At 40.7% G+C, this 22,669-nt stretch overlaps 1 protein-coding gene across 1 annotated transcript in view; it reads right to left on the bottom strand.

Annotated features, from left to right (window-relative positions):
• The window catches only part of USP13 (ubiquitin specific peptidase 13), a 204,795-nt gene that overhangs the window by 9,130 nt on the left and 172,996 nt on the right, over window positions 1-22,669 (bottom strand). The window contains exons 12-19 of the mRNA XM_081301232.1: window positions 22,151-22,304; window positions 19,194-19,368; window positions 13,652-13,740; window positions 10,889-11,011; window positions 9,364-9,390; window positions 8,695-8,838; window positions 7,010-7,176; window positions 5,368-5,521 (exon numbers count right to left, since the gene is read on the bottom strand). Of these exons, the coding sequence (XP_081157358.1) occupies window positions 5,368-5,521; window positions 7,010-7,176; window positions 8,695-8,838; window positions 9,364-9,390; window positions 10,889-11,011; window positions 13,652-13,740; window positions 19,194-19,368; window positions 22,151-22,304 (1,033 nt within the window). The remainder of the gene's footprint in view (window positions 1-5,367; window positions 5,522-7,009; window positions 7,177-8,694; window positions 8,839-9,363; window positions 9,391-10,888; window positions 11,012-13,651; window positions 13,741-19,193; window positions 19,369-22,150; window positions 22,305-22,669) is intronic.

Genomic DNA, 22,669 nt, shown 5'->3' with positions numbered 1-22,669 from the left:
GTCCAAAGACTCCTTGATACAGCCATTACAACCCCAGAAACTCTGCTGCCTTCTGGGGAGATAAACTGGGTTTCCTTATCCAACTCCTAACTTGAATAACATGTATCTTTTAAAAATATTTTTGTAGTTGTAGATGGACATAATACCTTTATTTTATTTTTTTCTTTTTAATGTGGTGCCTTCCACGTTCGAGGCGAGTACTCTACCACTTAGCTACAACCCCAGCCCATAATATGTATCTTTATCTGTCTATAACTCCCTTTGTACAACAAGCAGTTGATAATAGTCCTAATTTACTAACACTTGACTTATATATCTGCAAACGATTTCTACTCCCAACAGCTTGATTTCTATCACTCTGCTCTAAGGGAAAAAAAAAAAAAAAACAGGGAGGGAGGGTAATTTGGAGTTTTCACACAAACTTTTGAATTCTCCAAAAAATAAATAAATAAATGAAAAGAAGCTTCTGGATAAATCATAACAACTTAAAGGCAGCTGTCAACAAGGATAGGATATTAAAAAGTCTACAGATTGCCTCCCCAACCCCAGTCAGCTCAAAATTACCAATCTCTTTGTTATACGGCCTAGAACTCCAAATATCAAATACTTCTCTCCAAATTTAATAGTGCTCTCATACTTTCGTAGAAATTAGGTTACTCCACAGAGCGGCTCCCTCTTGACTTTCAATAAGAAATAAAAATAAAAACAGGTGCTGAAGTGAAATGAGAATGAGAGCCCAGGTAGGAAGAAGTTTCCAGAGGCTTCAGGTAGACCATTGGGTCTCGGCTCCTCCTGGTGGCATTCCATGCTGGAGCCTACCATCAAGCAAATGGTCACTCTGACCCTGGCTGGGAAATCTCAGCTGCCACTGATGATTTGTGAACCATAATAGGGATGAGCCTGAAGGAGCCAGATCAGGTTTTGAATAATCAGAGCCTCACAGCCTAATCACATGTTAATTACACAGGCAATCAGGGAGTTAAAAAAAAAATTAGACACTCATTAAGTACAATGGGAAACACAAATGATTTTGCAAACAGTAGAAGCCCAAATAGGTCAGAGTGAAGGACTGGTTTCTCACTGCTGAAAATTTTTTAAACAACAGAAAGTTAGGTGCTAGGTCTCAAATGTGTAGGACAACACAATAAACAGTTTTTTGACAAACAGACTTTCACCTCCATCCCAATACAAAACATGAAATGCCATGACTCACGTGAAATAAGGGGGTAAAGGAAAAAATTGCACAGAGAAACACACAGCTTTGGTGGAGTGGGAGGAGATGGGGAAACATGACGTGTTCCTGGCTGGAAAAAAATCAATGTTGTAAAGCTCTGAGGCTTTCCCAAGCTAATCTACAACTCAGGACGCTCTCTTACAAATCAACTTAAAAAAGTAAAATACCTGAAAACCTCAATAAAAATGGGAAAATAGCCAGTGGAAGTGAGGAAGCCATTAACACAGGAGGAAACCAACGAAGCAATAAAGAAATGAAATGCTCAACCAGACAGCACCACAGGGGAGGCTGGGGAGGAGCACTGTGCTTCCAGAGGGTCACATGAGGGTCAATTGAACTGCCTTAAAAAATCTGCATTTCTCTCTCAAAAACTTCTCTTCAGAAACTTCCCCTAAAGACCTGGGCACAGTAGCACAAGCCTATAATCCTACCAACTCAGGAGGCTGAAGCAGAAGGATCACAAGTTCAAAGCAGCCTCAGCAACTTAGTGATGCGCTAAGCAACTTAACACAACTCTGTTTTAAAAATAAAAAATAAAAAGGGCTAGGCGTAGTGGTGCATGCCTGTAAGCCCAGAAGCTCAGGAGGCTGAGACAGGAGGATCAAGAGTTCAAAGCCAGCCTCAGCAAAAGCAAGGTGCTAAGTAACTCAGGGAGAACCTGTCTCTAAACAAAATACAAAATAGGGCTGGGGATGTGGCTAAAGGGTAGAGTTCAATCCCCAGTACCCCCCCAAAAAAGAAAGAAACTTCCCTAAAGAAATAATGAAATGAGGGCCCAATACTGTTATTACAACATTATTTTTAACAAAAGAAGGAAGGAAGAAAGAAAGTTAAATGTTGAACAAATATTTATTCCCTGGATAGGGATTAAGTCCGGCATTATAAACTGGAGTTCTATAAACTGAATCCATCCTTTAAAAAACTCATTATTTGGGGCTGGGGTTGTGGCTCAGTGGTAGAGCACTTGCCTAGCACATATGAGGCCCTGAGTTCGATCCTCAGCACCACATAAAAAATGAATAAACAAATAAAGGTATTGTGTCCATCTATAACTAGAAAAATATATTTTTTTAAATCTTTATTTAAAATTCACTGCTATCATCTGAATATAAAAACATTTCCATTATTTGAAAGTCCTCCTGTAACAGTCTTGCATTTAAACATCTAAATGGCTTTAAATTAGGCATATAAATTATGGGACATATATATATATATATAATAGAACATGGTTAACACATGTTCAATGATATAAATAAATGTATATGTAGAGCCACTGTTAGGGGTCTAAAATAGAATGTATAAATAGAATATCACATTTTTAAAAATTTATATATGTACATTGATTTTTATATATTTGAATGCATTGAAAAGGTCTAAAGAACATACATAAAATTCTATCAGTGATGGTTGCCAGATTATAGGATTATCTTTTTTAATTTCCTCTTTCATATACCTATATTTTCTCAACTTGCTAAAATAAATATACATCTTTTTAATCATAAGAAAAATAAACAATGTAAATCTATTTTCAGTACTGAAGGTCAAACCTAGGCCCTTGCACATGCTAGGCAAGAATTGGGTCACTGAGCTACACCCCTGGCCTAATTTTTTAAAAAAGGACAAAGAAAGCAATGAGTGACATACAAGTTCAGGGGCTACTGTAACAAAGTACAGGAAGTCAAATTTCTTCCTTTCTTTGATTCACGTGACTTAACACAATGGTACACTGACAGTTCCTCGGCAGTACTGAGGCAGGCAGAGAAACACCGAGACCTCTACTTCCAGGCATTCATTTAACTCTTCCTTCAATCAGTTATTTACTGGTCCCTTACTGTGGGCTAGGCCCAGTACTAGGAAGCTAAAGTTAAAAACATTTGTTCTTGTGCAAAATCAGACTCGCGATGCATTTGACAAGATAGGGGGGCTCTGCCTTTTTTATTTTTTCATAATTAAATTGTTCCCCTATTACTGCCTTTATATCCTGTCTATGGATTTTCACAGCTCATCTCACAGTGCACCTTCCCCTTCCTCAGGCACCACCCACTAGTCTGACCCATAGTGCCTTAACGGGTGCTTTTGCATCACCATAGCATCCTATTTGAGGAGGCATCTTGAAACCCAGCAGGACCAGGACTACCTCAGACTGGCCCCGAGTTTCAGTATGTTCTGAGGAGGTGACACGGCTGTCCTTTAGCAAAGAGCCATGGGAGAAAGTGATCAGTGCCTCAAACTCCATCAGAAGAAAGGAAACCCAGTGATCAGATCTCCCCATGCAGCCAACTTCTTTACTTACAGAAGTTTACTCCTTCTCTGGGAAGGACTCATCATCTCAAAAAAAAAAAAAAAAAAAAGTTTATAGCAGCAAGTTGAAGAAGCAGTGAACCGATGCACTGGGAACATGCAATGAACCCTGCTCGTGAATTATTGAGCAACTTGTCCATTATGGCTTCTAATATTTTAGGCAAACTTGGGATTTCTGAAAAGTGATGCCAGACCCTTTAGATGAACATGAGAGTTGAGAGAACTACATCTCACCCTTTCCTTACCGGGTTGGGATTATAACAGTTTCGGTGAATACATTTTTGTTTTTTATTTTAAAAGAAGAACATTTCCCTTCCACCTTCTCTCTCCAGCTCTAGATCAACACATACAGGTTAAGTCTGGTGAGCGCAATAGTGAGTAGACCCACAACTCCATGATCAGGGATCGAATGCTAGAAATATAGATTTAGTTAAATCTGACTTTTCTTTACTCGGTGCTTTCTATCAGACACCATCCATTTCATAAAATGGCCTATGTCCTGTCTAAGCTCCCAGTGAAAAGGGAGGCACAGAGAGCTACAAAAATAATCTTAAGGCAAGATTAATGTGATACCTCTAAAAAGAGAAGAACAAATACACTGTAGTGACTATAGGCACTGGCTGTGGATGCAGACTGCCTGGGTTGTTATTCTGGCTCTACCTATCACTGTCTATGTGGACTCAAAAAACTAGATACCCTTCTCTACCTCAGTTACTCCACCTGTATAATGGGAATAGTAATGGTATCTATCTCCTAGGGCTACTGGGAGAATGTGGCACAAATGAAAGCATTATCAATATTGTTGTAACTATTACTAGAATATGTAATACATAGGGGCCGATTATGAGCATAATAAGGATCTGAGAAGCAGAACAGAGAAATGAAATCTGCAGCCAAGTTCTAAAGAACAATAAAGATTTTTCTGTGTGGCAGAGAAAAAGAAGGATATCTGACAAATAGAGATTAACCTAGCAAGGCTTGGAGGGAGGCGAAAAGAAAGTGGGTGACAGCTGAGTATACTCATGGTGAAGACACAGTTCCAGGCATCCAAGCTGCAGATACAGGAGATGCAGAGGAACTAACAAACACAGAGCAAGGGAGGCGGAGATCCAAGAAGGACTGGGGAAGCCAGACTACAGAGCTAAACATCACCCTGTAGGCAACGACAGCCCAAGAGGCAGGATGTCATAATAGTTAAGAACATGGATTCTGTATCTGAATCTTGCCTCTGCCTCTTAAGAGCTGTGTGACCTTAGGCAAAGTACCTAACCTCTCCAAGCTTCCACTTTTTCGCCTGTTAAAATGGGTTGTAGTGATGATTAAACGAGTGTTCAAATGCACAGTGTGTAGAACAGATCTGGGCACACAGTGACACATGTAGCATCTGTTTTTAAAAGGCCTATGTCAACGGAGATAGCCCTGCAGAAAATTCTCAGCAGCTGGCAATGATACAGTCAAGGATTTGAGACTGCTTTTCTACTGTTCAAAACACAGCACCATGAAAATAAATGCTCTCTTTTTGACAAAAGCTCCCATGGTCCATGAAAAAAATCAACTTCAAAGGAACAGACAAAGTCAAAATTGGCATGAAACATACACACACACACACACACACACACACACACACACACTACTAGGTGACATGACTCTGAATTAACCTAGACTTTATCAGACCTGGGTTCTATGCAAAGTGGCAGAATGCACCATTTAGGAGATGGATCCACACTAACTTCAAATGATGCAAAAGGTTGGGATATGTATTGGTGAGGGGAAGAAGAAGAGTTGAATGTTCAGTCATGACTGCTGAGACAATGTATAGGACAAGAACTTACTTCCAGATCCATCCTTGACTCTAGGTCCTTCAGGTTTGGCTTCAGAAATAATGTTTGCGTTGGCATTATTCTCCATCTCAATCACAAAGTCACTGTCTTCTTCGAACTCAGGGTGGCTAAAGATCCAGTCCAGTGCTCTTTCCAGGTTATTATTCTAATAAAATAAAACATTTTTATGATGCATGCAGTCCCTGGGCCTCATTAAATCTTGACCGTTTGAACCAGATGACTAGCAGATAGGGCAAGAAGCTTGAATCCATTAGTCCTAAGTGCCTCTGAGCAAGAAGCTCTGATTCTGCATATGATATGCAGGCATTCTGCAAGTCTCCTGACCCAGGCTTGTGACTGGATTCACTGGGAACCAGTTCTAAGCAGCCCATCAGCATTCCAAAGCCCCTGTCAGTCTTGGATCAGCATTTCTGCAAGGAGATACTGATAATGATGTTGCAGGATATTCAAAGGGATGGCAGTCAAGTGCAGCCCCTTCTACAGCCGCAGAGACAGCACACACTACCTGCCCTAGCAACTGCATTTTCTGCAGATAATTCTACAAGATAGCAGGGGACCCACCTCTGTACTTTGTTATATCTCCTCTCCCCAAATGTTGGGAGAATGGTTGAGCTGCAGTAGAGACAACTAATGCTTTGGTTAATGAGTTATTGTTTTAAACTGACCTCCATGCAGCTCAAATCAATTCACCATGGAAGCATTTCTGTCTTCCCCTATTTGTGATCCCACTAGCAGGTTAAAGAACTTGTTTAGACATAGACACTCCAAGGAAACCCTCTAGCAAATAAAATTAGTGAGCACAAGAAAGTATCCTAAGTGAGAAACTCCAATTGAGATATTTTGAGCATTTTACAAAGACATATCATTCCAGCCACCATCCCATGAGCCAGTCAAGAACCTATGTGACTTCTGCAACAGATCCTACGAGGTATACCCAGTCAGGATAGGCATGGAGGAACAGGTGACAGACATCCATCCATCTCAAAAATGGACCAAGATGTGGCAAGGAAGGGTAGGTTAAAAAAAAAAAATACTTTCCCTGAATATTAAATAGATATCATATTGCAAAAAGAAGATTTCTAACCATGTTCCAGTTTCACTGTCCCTTCTTTCCTGATAATATCAGGACATTCCTAAGTACTGGAAAAACCTTCTCTTTAAAGAGAAAAACAGCAGCAGAGAATTCTAAGGTGCTATTCCATCTTCTATGGGGGCTTTCAAGAGACATTTCTCCAATGTCTCGACATCAGAAAAGCATTGCTTTCACCTAAAGAACTTTCTTACTGAACATGGACTCATTCATCCCTCTTGGCTCTAAGGCTACAGCAAGCTCCAGGTCAAATCTGTGATCCCCACTAACAAAAACCCCAGATAATATGGAGTTTCTTGCAGTGTGGTCATCTTGCCCTAGATTTATAATCTCTTTATTCTTAAATCCAGTGCATGATTTATTTCTTCAATCATTTAGATTAACTTTACATACACTATATGCTTGCCAGTTTTTATGGGCCAAGTCAGATAAATGTGATTTAAAATGACCACAGAACATTGCAAAGTCTCATCTGCTCTGAAAGAAATAAAAACCACCTTCAATAGGACAGGGGTGTCCACACACCCAGTCCCTGACGCTCACCGTTGCTCGTAGCGCCTGTACAGCCTGATTTCGCTGGAATCCCATGGAAGTGATGATAGCTACGATCTCCTCTGGAGGTTGATTGTCCAATCCAGTAGCACCAAATACAGAGGCTCCAGCAGATGCTGCTCCTCCATAACCAGGGATGGTCAGCGGTTCAGCAAAATCTGAGGAAAATGAGAAAATGATCACACTCCAGCCTCTTTCATTTATTTTATTTTATTTTTTGTCTTGAAATAAACAACATTTTAGAGCTAAGATGGAAAAATACCTACAACATTAACAACATCAAGTCAGTCTGGGACTGGTATAAGGAAAGATATAGATCAACTGAACAGAATTGAGAGTCTAGAAATAATCCCATCTCTCTACAGTGAACTAATTTTCAATGAGACTATTCAGTGGGAAAGGCCAGTCTCTTCAACAAAGGATGCTGGAACAACTGGCTAACCACATACAAAATGGTGACGTCAGACCCCTACCTCATACCATGAGCAAAATTAGCTCAAAATGCATCTCTGATCCAAAAGTAGGGCCTAAAACTATAGAGCTTTTAGAAGAAAAGGGAATGTAAAATGGTTCAGCCACTGTGTAAAACTGTTTTTCAGTTCCTCAAAAAGTTAAACATGGAGTGACCACATGACTGCAATTCCTCTCAGGAGAATGAAAACATCTATTCACACACAAAAAAGAAAACATGTACACAATGTTTACAGCAGCATTCTTAATAAAAGATAAAAAGTGGGAAGAACCCAATTGTCCATCAACTTATGAAAGGATAAATAAAATAAGGTATGTCTGTACAACAGAATATGATTTGGCTTAAAAAGGAATGAAGAACTGATTTATGCTGACAACACATGAACCTTGAAAACATGATGCTCTTATATGATTATATTTAGATGAAATATCCAAAAGAGGAAAATTCATAGTTCCAAAAAGTAGACTCAGGTCACCAGGGTCAGGGAAGAGCTGAAGAAGGACTGCTAATGTGGACAGGATTTCTCCAGGGTAGACAAAAGTGTTCTAAAATTAGGTAGTGAGAATGGTTGCATAACTGAATTTATTAAAAAACCTCAGAATGGAGACTTTAAATGGATAGACATGAGAATTATATCTTAATAGAGTAGATAAAAGAAAGGCTAACTAAAGGGTCTCTGTTCCTTTATGCAGATGTTTCCATTTGAAATTTCATCGTCTCTTCATTAGAAGTATATCCCACAGCTGGGCGCAGTGACACATGCTTGTAATCCCAGCAGCTCGGGAAGCTAAGGCAGAAGGATTGTGAGTTCAAAGCCAGCCTCAGCAACTTATCAAGGCCCTATGCAACTCAGTGAGACCCTGTTTCACTGAGTTGCATGGCTCAGTGGTGACACACCCCAGAGTTCAAACCCCAGTTAAAAAAAAAAAAGAGAGAGAGAGATGGATAGCCTACATCTATCTGACGATCATTCTGCTACTGCAAATTAAAATAAATGAATAAAGGGACAAAGTATGCCTCAATAAAGCTGTTATTTAAAAGAAGAGAAATAAAGACAAAGATTGTGACTTTGTCTACTATTATAGCAGATCATGAGCTGAAATGTTATTTTCCTGGGGACATATCCAAAGGGGACAGAGAAGAACCAAGGCTTAGCATTACCAAGCATCAGACTCCAAAGCCATTCCACAGTCCCACCACTTACCCGGCTCTTCCATGTGAACAATGATCCAGTTGAAGGCCACCTCAGCTCCCATGTTTCCCGTGAAGTACACAGCCTTCCGACACGCTTCCAGAGGGAAGCCCATCTCGGCCAGCTGCATCACGGATGACTCATCGATGTCGGAGGCTGCAGAACAGGGTGGGACACTCTCACGTGAAACGGTCACTCTCCATTTCTTCTCACCTTAGTTGCTCTTCCCCCCTTATCCACAGGCTACCCAAATAAAGCACTCTTCTGTTGGTGTTAAATAATGGCTCATTTTGTCATAAGCCATCTAAATCATAAGCTATTTGAGGGAGGAAATGGCATCCTTAACCTCCATTCACATTTGAGGAAACAGAGGCTCAGAGATGGTAAGTAAATCATTCCAGTCACACAGGCAAAAATGGCAAAGCCAAGGTTCCAACTCAGGGCTGAGTGGCTCTCACGTTCCTGAGCCTGAGGGGCTACCTAATCATCACGGCATTGGTTTACATTTACTGCTTCCTCGACTCACAAAGAATGGTTCCCACCCAGGAAAGGCTAAACACACACACACACACACACACACACACACACACACACACATGTACACGCACACACACAGAAAAATGACACTCTGCTAAACTGTCACAGAAAAATAACTACTGAGATATTTAAAAAGGTACATACGGTCTATCAATTGGTTCATCAGCCGATCTGGAAATTAAGGGAGAGAGCAGAAAATGAGACCAAGCCCTGTTCAAGAGTTTTAGAAAAAGAAAAACCATCAATCCAGGGCATTCCCTAAACCCTTCACCCCTAAGGGCCCCACAGTGATTACAGTAATGAGGGAAAATAACAGGTTTGGGGCATTTAGAACTGATAAGACATAATGTTCTGATTAGCATCTTCATGAACTCAATTTCTCTCCCAGTATTTTTAAGAAGAACTCTGTATAACTACAAACCAAGGACTCTGTTAGAAAGATTGGAAAGCATGAGAGCTATGCTCATTAACCAGCCTGTGCTTCTGTGATGCTCATACATCTCCTTCCTACCCCCTCTCAGGAACCACCTGTCCACATGACCCAGAGGGCCTCCTGTGCAGTTTCCTTCTCACCTGTTTCTACAATTTAGCACGTGACTTTGCATTAGAGAACAATTTAACAGAGTCCTGCCTTGAATCCTATCTCACTCCTTGGGCATTCCTCTCACCCTTCTGCAGGACTGAACATCAGCAATAACCTTCACTACTCAACTGATGGGAAACCTGGCAGAGGAGCCCAGAGGGCCCTATCATTATTAGCTAATTTACCTAATGAACTCATTAGGAAGACAAACGGCAAACAGGTGAGCAAACAAAACCAGAATGAAACTGATTTAATCAAAAGAACTAAGCTAATAATTAAACCAAGAATTTTATGACACTGTTTTTGAACCCATGAAGGTAAAGCACCTATTTTTTGCTTGTACTTTTCCCTTACAGAGTTATGTATTTTAGCCAGGTGCCGAGGCACACACCTGTGATCCCAGTGGCTCAGGAGGGTGAAGCAGGAGGATCACAAATCCAAAGCCAGCCTCAGCAACTTAGCAAGGCATTAAGCAACTTAGCAAGACCCTATCTCAAAATAAAAAAAGGTAAAAGGGGCTGGGAATGTGGCTCAGTGGCTAAGTGCCCTTTGGTTCACTCCCTAATTCAAAAAAAAAAAAAAAAAATGTTGTATTCTGAGGGCTGGGTGCAGCTCACTGGTAGAGCGCCTGCCTAACATGTGTCAGGCCCTGGGTTCCATCTCAGCACTGCAAAAAATATAATAAAGTTCTAGATCCTGAGCGATGACCAATTTAGTGATCAGAGTAAGAGGAAACTCAAAGCATGCCCTTGCTAAGAAGCAGTGACCAAGTTGGAGAGGTGAAATCTGATCCAGACTTTTTAAACCAACACACCCAGTTGAATGGCCCCTTTTGGTTGTCTCGAGGCGTTGGCAAGAATAACACAGTCCCCTAGACTAAGAGCCACTAAAGACACCTCTTCCCCACAGACAGGAAACAACTCCTTTTCCCATTTGGGGGAAGCAGAGGTGGAGTTGAAGGGAGAAAGCCACAGTCAGAGACAATACAACCTAAAAACTCTCCCCCTCAACTACTCATGATGGGTCTGTGCCCTTGTGGGGTGAATTGGGTGGCGGGTGCAGCACATGCTCCTGGAGGCTGGGTACCTTTTGAGTCATCAGGAATGACTATGGGGGGACTGATGTCCGGAAGTTCCTCCTCTCCTGGCTGTAACCCCCTGGCTCGGAGGTGGCTGATGTCAAGTAGGTCTGGCATGTCAATAGAAACATCTGCAAAAATGAGACACATAATATTCACAGGACTGTCCAAAACTCCATAATCACCTAAGTATAAAACCAGGACTTCAGAATCTATCTGCATGTGTCTAGGGAGAGCTGAAGGAGCGGTCAGCACACAGATCACCAGACCAGCAGATCCATCGAGACTAATGAGAGGTTAATGGAGAACTCGGGTAAGTATAGAGGGCGGCAGGATTTCCCACTGAACGGAGAACAAACCCATTGAGCCAGAGGTCACAGACTGCCAGCTCACAGATCAGTCATAATTTAGACACATTCTATTTGATGTTTTTTAGATGATGGCAACATATTCCAATTTTTAAATCTTTAAAGTTCATTTAAAGTTTCAGGTTTCCAACTTATTTTGAAATAGCATATTCTCATGTAGTAACAACCATCTGGAGTTGACCTTCAGCTTCTACTTGGACACTGGCACTCTGACACAGACCCCGCTCTTCTCTATTACCCCTACAACCCCAAGCATCATATTCACACTATTCGGATTCTTATGGTAGAGAGATGATTTTCTAATCTATGTCTTTACCAAGATCATGGCTGTGTATTTCTTATCCCAGCCTACTTCTTTCATTTAGTTTACTACACCCTGTCCTTAATAGGCATTTGAGTTTGTAATCCTAGTTGACAGCTTTTCCAAATCATGATAGGTACTGTGATCATTCTAAGGTAATAAATAATGAAGTTCTAAAGAAATTAATTAAATCTCAAGTGCATGAGTCCTAGGGACACATTTTTCTTGAAACCCTTTTTTGGTTCAGTTGTTATTATGTTGACTTACTCATATACAAAATTTATAATAGCATGTGGAGACTTAGCATTGCATATATTCAGATAAAATAATAATGAAAAACAAATTCAAATGCTGGGGCAGGATGTCTTATGTCAAGCAAACAGAACCTGAAAAAATTTTGTCCCCCAAACCATTTATGATACTGGGAATATATATCCTACTTTAGAACAACTCAAAGAACAAAGTCAAGTTTTTATTTAAATTTATTTTTTAATTTCAGGGGGAAGCAAAAATTGACCAGCAAAATTGATACAATTTTTCCTCATGAGGAAAATTCAGGTTCATTAAAAATTCAGTTTAGCCAGGCACAATGGTGCACACCTATAATCCCAGCAACTCAGGAGGCTGAGGTAGAAGATTAAAAGTTTGAGGTCAGGGCTAGGATTGCGGGACCTGGGTTCGATCCTCAGCACCACATAAAAATAAAGGCACTGTGTTGTGTCCAACTACACTTAAAAAAATTAATATTTTAAAAAAAAGTTTGAGGTCAGCCTCAGCAACTTATCGAGGCCCTAAGCAACTCAAGGAGACCATGTCTCAAAATAAAAAGATAAAAAAGGCTGGGGATATGGCTCAGTGGTAAAGAGCCTCTGGGTTCAATCCCCGGTGCCAAAAAAACAAAATAACCTGTTTAGCTTTAGGACTCCATGAAATTCAGCAAATCAATAAAGTTTGATTCAAATTTTTGTTCCTTATAGAAATTCCAAGGATAAGGAAAAATAAGAAAACTGTTTCCAAAGTAGGCCAAAGCCTTTAGAACAAATCAGTTTCTTCTCTCAGGTAACTAAAGGCTCTCTCAGGGTCCAGCAGAGAAGCTGGGTGATCCGCATCTGCTCTCAGCCCCACTCCATCCAGAAAACTATCCCAGCAGCCAAACAAGGGCCCCTGGTTTTCAGTGGACCTCTCCAACACGACTTCCCTTGGCAAACAATGGCCTCGTATCTGACAGTGCCCAGGGGTCCTGAGAATCTCTCCAGTGGATTTTACATTCTTTTTACCTATCTCCTCTGGCAAGTGCTTGGTTAGCCATAAGACTTGCACTGTTTTGTTTTCTTTTGTTTCCATAAGTGTACAGTTGCATAGAAACTGTAAGACAGGCAGTCGTAAGTACCTACTTGGGAAACTAGGGTAAAACTATACATCTTTTCCACAGCACGGAGGGCAGCCTAACAGCCTTCATATTCAATCCCGATTGTAAGAAAAAGGTTTTAAGCATTGTCTTGAAAATTAAACTCTAACAATGGTCAAGGGCCTTTAAAATTAGCAAGAATAAAGCCCAATGAAGTCAGAATCACATCCCATTTTTGACTGTTTAATGCAACCATTTCTATTAGATTATTAAGGAGATTTGTGTGATTTAAGGAAATGTCACTAGCTACAGCCAACTGCCTCAGAGGCAGAGGAGGGATGCTAGGAAGAAGGCATATCTCCAACTAATGCTACTCAAAGTGTGGTCTTTGGGCCAGCAGCACCTGGGAGCTTGTTAGAAGGACAATCTCAGTCCACCCCAGACCTGCAGAATCAGCATCCACATTTTCCTGAGATCCCAGGTAATTTGTATGCACGGGAGTAGGACATGAGAGCCCAGCTTTCACTCTCAGAATCTGGTCATTTCTACACCCATTACTGGAGGGGAGTGGACTGGTATGTGGTCATTTTAATCATTAGTGCCTATCCTGTATTCAAAAGGGAAAGGCAGGAATAATGGAAAAAAGAATGTGATGGAACTGTTTGTGGAGTCAATTACATGGGCTCTGTCACAGGCCATGTGTTTTAAATGGCAAAGATGACATTTTAAGCAAAAGCATGCAAAAGATACATACCAAATTTTTTGGGAACCCAGTCAAGACCAAAAGTGAACTTCTTTATCTGCACGACCAAGTAGTCTGGGAATGAGGCAAAGCGGGACGTTCTGAGAAACACAAGGGGAATACATCAATTAAATGAGGTAAAAAAAAAAAAAAAAAGTGAATACAATTCATGAAGCAAAATAAGCTGTGTCTAAAGCACACCTAACAATTCCTGTGATTGGCTGGAGCACACACACACTCAAACACAGTCATAAAAGTGTGCACACACTCATTCCTGCTCACTCCATCTGGCCTCTCCCCAAGAAGAAAATGTTTAATGTGGAAGAATCTTGTCCCTTGAGAATGATTGGGCCCATTTCAAAATTATTATTTTCACTTTGCTGTAACACTTTATATTTCTGAAACATACTTTCAAGCATTTGTTTTTCTAACCTCCTTACTGAAATATAGCTTCTGTGTTTTTAGGTGTTCAGAGGTGTGTGTGCTTTATAGCACTGAGTGGCTATAAAGCTCCCTGAGTAATCCTGAAACACCTATCCCTCCATTCCCACTGAGAATCACTACCTAACCACACAGAATTGGCATATGGACAGCTTACTGGAACTTTGGTTGAGGTGGACTATTGGAAATTCCAGGGCCTCATTAAATAGTACTGCACCTAAATCCATTGATCCTAAAGGTAGCTATGTTATGGGACAATTATATAATCTATCTAAATCTGAGACTTAAAATTTAAAATTAATAAATGTGTGCAATATCTTGTGTTCTCTCAAACTTTCAGAAAGGTCAAAATACCTGGGCTTGGGTTTGACAGTTTTATGCAGATTATTCAATTTGTATACCAAATTCACAGCCCAGGATTAGCTCATTCGCTCCACATTTATAACTCTTTTTTTTTTTGTAGTCAATGTGAGTGTGACAGATGTGTGTAAAAAAGAAAATGAGTACTAGACAAATATTACAAGTAAAGATTCTAGAACTCCCTCGCAAAGACCCCACTTTTCAAATCTGAACCCCCGGGGGCCTTCTATTTAGAATGCATCAGCTCATAATTCACAAAGCAAATGCAATGCTGCCCTCTAGTGTAAAAGATAAGCAATAGCATAGGGCAGAGAACACTACAAAAAGAGTGGAAAGATGTGGATTCGGGTCTTGGCTATGTCCCTCAACATACTCCAAATCTCAACAAATCATTGACACTCCTGAGGCTCTGTTTATACACCTTAAAAATGGATTTATTAATAAAATCTACCTTCCTTGGCTGTGTAATGTTCATGAAATAGTATAAAACCACTTGGCATAACAGAAAATATGATATATGCCTAAGAAATTGCCATGAATTTTGTTAATCCCTGAGGTCTAAGACACTGAATCAATGTATTGCTGACTTTTATTTTACCCCAGACAAGTTATGTAAGCCTCTCTGTATCCCAAATTCTCCATCACAAGGATGGTAGGCGGCTATAGGCAATAACATAAGGGAGCCGTCCAGAAAACAGGAGCTTTGTCATGCTAAGAAAATCCTGGCTCTCTCCAGAAATTGATATTATCTCTAATTAGGTTTTTCAATCTTCTGAGAAGCAGTAATAAACATCACTCTTATTCAAATGTAGCAAAGTCCTCAATTTCAACAAAATCCAACAAACTCCACTGGTATTATATTTTCAACTAATGCAAAGATGTTACTTTTCTGATCTTCTCTTCTTACGGTAAGTTAAAATCTGGAAAATACCTAACAGTGAATTTCACCAAAAGTCATCACTAAATCAATGATTTTAAATATGATGCAGGAGTCCTGAGGCTCTTGCCATGGCTCTGGGTCAGCATCTAGGTAAAGTTTTAGCTGCCAAATCTATGTGGATGGTGGGCAATGTGTGGTTGGGGAGGGCATGGCGGGGGTCATTTGACGCATCACCTAAGAGGGTGAGAGGGCAGGACACATGTCTCCTCACTGGATTCACCCTAAACATTCTTTATTTGTCTCTACAGTCTCGATAGGGGTTCTAGTTGACCCTACACATAGCAACTGCTCAATATGAACCTGTTCACTTCATCTCAAAAGTAACAGTATTCTGCATCCATTAATCCCTATTCAGGGTCATAAAATTTGTTAAATATAACAATGTCATAAATTATGCTCTTTTACATACTCTTTTGTTCCGAAAAATCAATTCCTGGAATTAAAATTTTTCTTGAAAGCCGTGCATTTTTAAGAAAAGCTATCAGTATACAAATCATTCCACTGGTCTAAATGGACATGTAATTTACTTCAAATAGTCATTATGGGAATTAAATGAGTCAAAACACATAAAACCCTTAAGAGTAGGCCCTGACAACATTATTTAAAATATGCCAGTTGTTCGCTAATTACAATTAAGGCAAAAATACTATGAAGACTTTTTATTAAGAAAAAATACAAGCTACCCCTCTCCCTAAAATGATTGTCTGTTTTATTAAAAATTTGGCAAATAAAACACACAAAAAAAAAATTCTACCCCTTTTAATAAGTACATTGAAAATACGATAGTTAATCAACCACTCATATAATTCAAGCACCCCAAAAAAAGGAAAGATGAAGATTAATAACATTGGCATCCTGCAGTCCCTCTGTGCCAGGCACTGTGCACAGCACTTCTAGTGGCTTAGCTGGCTTAATCCTCACCCCAACTCTGGGAAGAAAGTTCCGGTATTATCCCAGTTCACAAATGAGGAACCCAGGGCCTGGGGAGGTGAGGTCAAGTGGCCAAAGTCTAGACTGGAGATTCAAGGGCCACACAGCTGACCTAGAGGGTGGGCTCTAGAGCCTACACCACGCTCTTCTCTGCATGACTGATAAAGGGTAAGTGGAAATCTCTCCCTCTCAAACCTTTACTGAGAGCTGTTTGAGGGCAGGAGCCAGGTCTTGCTCCTCTTGCTGTCTAGAATATATCAGGGGAGCAATAACAATTGCTGGGTGAATGAACATTTCATACCCTAAATGTTCTTCCCAGACATGGTCCATTTGGGACCACATAAGGGAAGGGCCATCATGTCTGGTCCACAGTGACCCATGAGGTCCACCAAGATCTTCAGGACACCCTTTGCCTCTTTCTGGCCTTTCAGGCTCTAGGTCTAATGAAAGAAATGTTCAAGTTCCCAAATTAACAATGTATAGGCTGAGTCATGGCCTTCCCTGATGGAAATAAAGAAACAAAATTAATAATGTTTAGAGTCCACTAACTGATTTTCCCAAAGACAGTATTTAAAACATGATCAAGCATATTAAAGAACAAGGAAATCTATATATGCATGTTAAGGAATAGGAGGTCCTTACATAGTACAGCATTTAAGAACTTAATCTCTATACTCAGTCAGACCTGAATGAATCTCAAGTCTACCCTTTGCTGGCCAATTACTTCTTTTATTTCCTCATCTGTAAAATGGGAGAGTAACGTACACTATGAAGAGGACTAAATGCGATAACCAATGGGAACTGTCTGACTCATGCTCTGACAATAAATGTGCAATAAATGATCATTGTTTTATTACTTTTAACATTTTTTTCTTTCCAACAAGAACCATTTTTTCCATTACTAACAATTATCATACACCTAGTACTAATTATTTCACGTATATATATTAAAAAAAAAAAACTCAGCAGGGCATTGTGTGTATGCAGAGAAATAGCTACTTTGAAGCACTATAGAAACTCCTCAAGGATTCTAGATGTTAGCACAGCCCACAACTGAATATTTTGGTAGCATTTGATGGAGACATTTCTCCATTACAGATGGGAGAAGAACACTGGGCAGTGACTTTGCCCAAAACCCAAGATAAGCCAAGAAGTGCACACAGAAGAATCCGGATCTCCTGAACACCAGCATAGGGCTCAGAGGATCCGTCCATCTGTTGAAAGCGAATGCCTTCCAGCCCCATTTTAAAGATGGGTCTTTTCCAAATGTTGAGAAGGCTCCTTCCTGGCAGGACACATGCGGGGAATGGCAGGCCTGGACAGCGTATCGTACCCAGCACTCTAAGGCACCAGGTCACTGTTCTGAAGAGCAGAGAGGAGTGGCCAGGGTCCAGGGAAAGGAAGAACACTTCCATTCTGCAGCTTACACCTGGCCTGGGGCTTTCTAGGCTCCCAGATCCCTTTCTACCCCCCATACAGAATCACAACAAAAGCATAAAGAGAAAAGAACAAATGTTTGAAGAATCTTCAATCCATAGTGAATGATTAAAGAAAAACTTCTCCATCGCTAATGGGCCGTGAGGGTTTCTCACTGCCCAAAGGTGTCTCCAAGTTACAGTGTCTCTCACATGCCAGCTACCCACTGTCATCAGCAAGGACACACAAACACACACGCATGTACAAACACAACACAACAAAAATATCTACACACACACACACACACACAAAAACCATAACCGGGAATCCTGGGATGAAAACTTACCCCAAGATGGATAGCTAACAACTAAATGAACTTTAAGTAGAACTCATTTGAGTATGGATCTTTTTAAAAATTATTTTAGGAAAATATGGCTTCGGTTTTTTTCTGTTTTGAAATCACTTGTCTTCCTTTCCCATTTTTAATATGTGAAATCTCTAATCTGAAATAAAGCAGAATCCTGAGAGATGGGTTTTGCAGAGTATAACTGATTCCAGGCTTGACTGCTTGTTGAGGTATGGTAAAAACAGCCAGCAAAAACTCTCCAACCTTCACTCAGCTTTGTTTGCATCAACTGAGAGTTCAGACTTAGCCTCAGAGAAGGGCCAAAGAATATCTAAAAGAAGCAAAACTCCCAGAGCCAAACTTGCAGACCCTCCCTCATTTCATACGACTATAACTCTTTCTGCAATTAAGTGCAGCAACAAATAGTATGTTAGCAAGGACCGACTGTGTCAAATCAATTAAGGTGCCAAGTACAGAAAAAAAAAAATTGCATGAATCTGACAACCAGCTTCACAATATGAACAGAGGACATCTACTGACCAAGTCCTGATCAGCTCCTTTGAACAATGTTCAGAAGCCCTTATCCCCACTTTGAGTTGCCCTGAGACTCCGAGTCTTCAAATGGGAACACAGTCAACCAAGTTCAAAGCCAAATCTTGATTACAGAACTAAAAGATACCCCAGTGGAGTTGAAATATTGAAGCCTGACATAAAGAGTTTTGTAATTTCTTCATTAATCATCATTCTTGCCATGTGGGGATAGGGATGTTTCTTGACTGTAAGCTCTTCACACCAACAAAAATTCAGAAAAGAAAAAAAATTAAAAAGAAAGGCAAATTCCTAACAAAGAACAAACCAAAATGTTGCACTTAAAAAAAAAAAAGAAAAAAGAAACAGCACTCCCTTTCCCTCTTAGTGCATAATATAAAATATAAGCCTGTCTTAAAGGACAGGTCTCAGGTAGGTGTAATCCTTGACCATCAGATTGCATGACTCATAATCCAATCCCACCACACAGGAACAAGCATGTGCAGACTCCTGGAACACCCTGCCTCCTCTCCCTTACCCGTCCCCACCTCTCAAGGCCCCTCCCTCCTCGCCCCACGACCACACACACTCACTTCACACCCGCAGACTTTGCTTGTAGGGCGCTGCTCCAGAAATCATCAACATTTTCTGGTTCAGAAAAGGCCTGGAGGCAGGCACTGAAGGGTATCTTGGCTCGCACCAGCTCAGGAAGGGGTCTTCTGTTGGCTTCTGCTTCCCTTCTTGTTAGTTCATAGGCAATCAGTTCATCTGAATGAGAAAAAAAAAAAAAAAAAAAAAAAAAAAAAAGAATGACCTTGCAATCCCTCTGGTCTTCTTGAAAAGAAAAACCTCCTCTTTGAACAAACTTCCCTGAAGGCTTCTTGGGCTAGGTCCGGTCTGAGAGAGAGAGATAATTGCCCTTCTCAGATCCAGATAAGGCTGATGCTCTCTGGAATGTCTTTGGAGTAGCACTGACAGGTAGCAACCAGTCATTCACCTTTTTCTCTTCCTGTTTGAGACTCTGCTTGGTTCAGATCATGCATGTGATATAATGGTGCATGAACCTGATATTTCATTTGCCTGGAGGTCAATCCTGGAATTACCCAAATGCCATCCTCCAAAACACAGACCTTCACCCCAGAGAACTCTGAAGCTGAAAGAGATCCAAGGTCTCGCCTCTTCCCAAGCCCCTCACTCCCTTGTAAAGAAACTGAGGCCCAAGTTCAAAACCAGTTAATCACTGACAAAGTCAGACTTAAAACCCTGATTAGCATGCCCCTGCTACTCACAAATGAGGCCAGAAAGGGATATTAAATTGTGTCCAGTGGTCAAATCTTGCAAAGGATCAAACACAAAAACATGAAAATATTCCTGTGAACTTTATAAACTGTCCTAAAATAAAATGACCAATGGAGGAGTTTTTTAAAAATAAATAAATAAAGAGAACTACAGCTCCTCACCATCACCAGACCCCACGGTACACATTTTCTGATTTGGTTCCATCAGCAACTATGGTTGGTCACAGGTTCCAAGGTGTTGCGGGGCCAAGGAGGAGGATGAAAATGAGGACTGCAGTTTTCTGCCATCACACCTCCTGTGACAATCAACATTGCCAAGACGCCTGCCTGTCAAGGATTCCAGCGCCTCAGATGTCAAAGCAGCCCACCTGTCCACCTGGAAGCCTCTCTGTATGATCCCTCCTTAAGTGATCAAATTCTGAGGGAAAAAGAAGTGAGTGCACAAGGAACCTCCCAGGAGTCAGCAGATCTGTCCCTGGAAACTAACTGCAGACAAAACTTCACAGGTATTTTGAATGGCCTTTCTGGTCAATTCTTTTTTTGTGTGACCAAATAACAATAACAAAAATTCATTCCCGACAGGTCAGTTTTTAAGCCCATTTATACACACACGTATTTTCCAATTTCATTTCCTATTTCATTTCCCTAGTCCACAATTACTTGATGATGCACTTATATGTGATAAGAACATTAAAGGTTTCTAGGGACCAATTTCCAGGGACTAAATTGTAAATATCCTTTTGAGAAAAAAAAGATAGTTACCACCTTTAAATTATAAATGGTGAGTTAGAGAACATGGGACTGTGGAAGTGGCTAAAATCAAAATAGAGTCACTTTTGTCAAACCCTAACAACAAAAGTACACTAAGCAGGGAGGTTTTGAAAGAAGGGATGTCATCCTTATATGTCTGATAACAAGAACTGTCACAAAAGACTGTCGGAACCACAACCTCACACAAAGTCCACCACAACCTTGCACCGAAAATACTTCTGTAAGGACACCTGCCCAGAACTGTGCATTCTTCGACAGAAGCCACACTTATTACTCATCACTGAACCAAGGATTAATGTACGGAAACAACTCACATTATTCTCCTCATTTTTCCCTTCAAAACTTCCCCCTTTCCTCAACCTCTTGGAATACTTACAGAGTTTCCTAAAGCATGCACATTCCCTTTGCAATGCTGCTCCCAAATAAACCCACTCATCTTTGGGGAATCTCTCTGTTATTTAGACTGATGGAACTGAGCAGGACATGTAAGTCAGCAGCCCTGAGATGGGCAAGAGAGACCAATTAATCCTAGTTCTTAAAAAGAAACAAACCATACATCCCTTATTTCTCTACCTTGCATGATGGATAACAGCTTAAAAATTGGTCAAAAGCTATATGAGCTTATAGAAGATGGAAATCATTTCATCTGAAAATCATTATGATCATCACTTTCCAACTACAATAAGCTGACTCTCTCTCTCTCTCTCTCTCTCTCTCTCTCATACACACAAACACACACACACACACACACACACACACACTGGAAAAGAGGTCACCCACGGAAATATTGAACTTCACAAAAATGACCAGCTTCTAAAAGATAAGCAGTCCAATAGTCATTTTGCCTCTCTCTCCTCTGAGATATTAATTCTAATACCATTCACCTATTTTGCCTGGGAAGGACTGGATCAGACTGATGGAAGGAGAAGAAACTTCCAAGAACTGTCAATACTGAGGTATCTCTAGCTTGTTCTCCCTTCCCAAGTCTCTAGACCCTTCTAATGGGCCTTGCTCCTACAAAGTGCCCTGCCCCAATTAACATCCCACTAGAGGTGCCATAAACAGTGCCAGATTCGAAAGCCAACTTATTTCAAGAGATTGACCTCTACTTACCTCTTTACACCAAAAAAGGCAGTCCTGACCTGATCGTTTCCCTCAGACCTCACAGCACAACCTATGAGGGATGTGTCAAAGAACCTTCTACATCCACCATTACAAATAATTTCCCCCAAAGTCACACTGACTCCAACCAATTGGCCAAATTCATAGGCATTAAAGTAGGTTCCACCCAGAATGCCTCCATAAAACCTGCAATGCATTCCAAAGTCCCACAGGGATTAAGGAAAAGGTGACAGGTGATGTGCAAGCCAGATGCCGTCAGGTCTCAGCCCTGGCTGCTCCTGATTCCCCCCTTCTGCCTCTGGTGCAGGGTTTTCCACACAAAACCACACGGGGCTGATTTCCGGCTCTGGAACAGTTACCCTTGTTGGTTGCTGCCTCCATGGCCACGGGCAACTGCATCAGGTAATCCACCCTCTCCGTATAGCGGACTTTCCGGGTCTGACAGCACTGAATACGCTCTTCCACCAAAAACCGAAAAACATCACTCGGGTTTTCTGAGCCGATGCGGTTCCTCTGAAGGTTGGATTATATCACATTAGTAAATTTAGCAATGTTTAACAGCCATGAATAAAAATTAACATAATATCGACTGTCAACCTACTATGAAGACCTGGCTTTTACTAAATATTTCCCCTGGTCATGACAGTCCATCAGAGTACTTTACAATAAAACACTGGAATTTATCTGACATCCAAAACTGGGAAATTGATTAAATAAATTCTAGTTCATCTGTGAATGATATTATGCAGCCATTAAAAATCATGGAGGACCTACGGGGCACAGTGGCAAACATCTGTAAATCCCTGCAACTTGGAAGGCTGAAGCCAGAGGATGGCGAATTTGAGACCAAGTCTCAGCAACTTATTGAGATCCTGTCT

The sequence above is a fragment of the Spermophilus citellus genome (genome assembly GCF_964194105.1).
Source record: "Spermophilus citellus genome assembly, chromosome: 7".
In the NCBI taxonomy this organism is placed as follows: Eukaryota; Metazoa; Chordata; class Mammalia; order Rodentia; family Sciuridae; genus Spermophilus; species Spermophilus citellus.
Note: the sequence above shows the minus strand (reverse complement) of the source record. Positions and strands in the feature narration are given on the sequence as shown.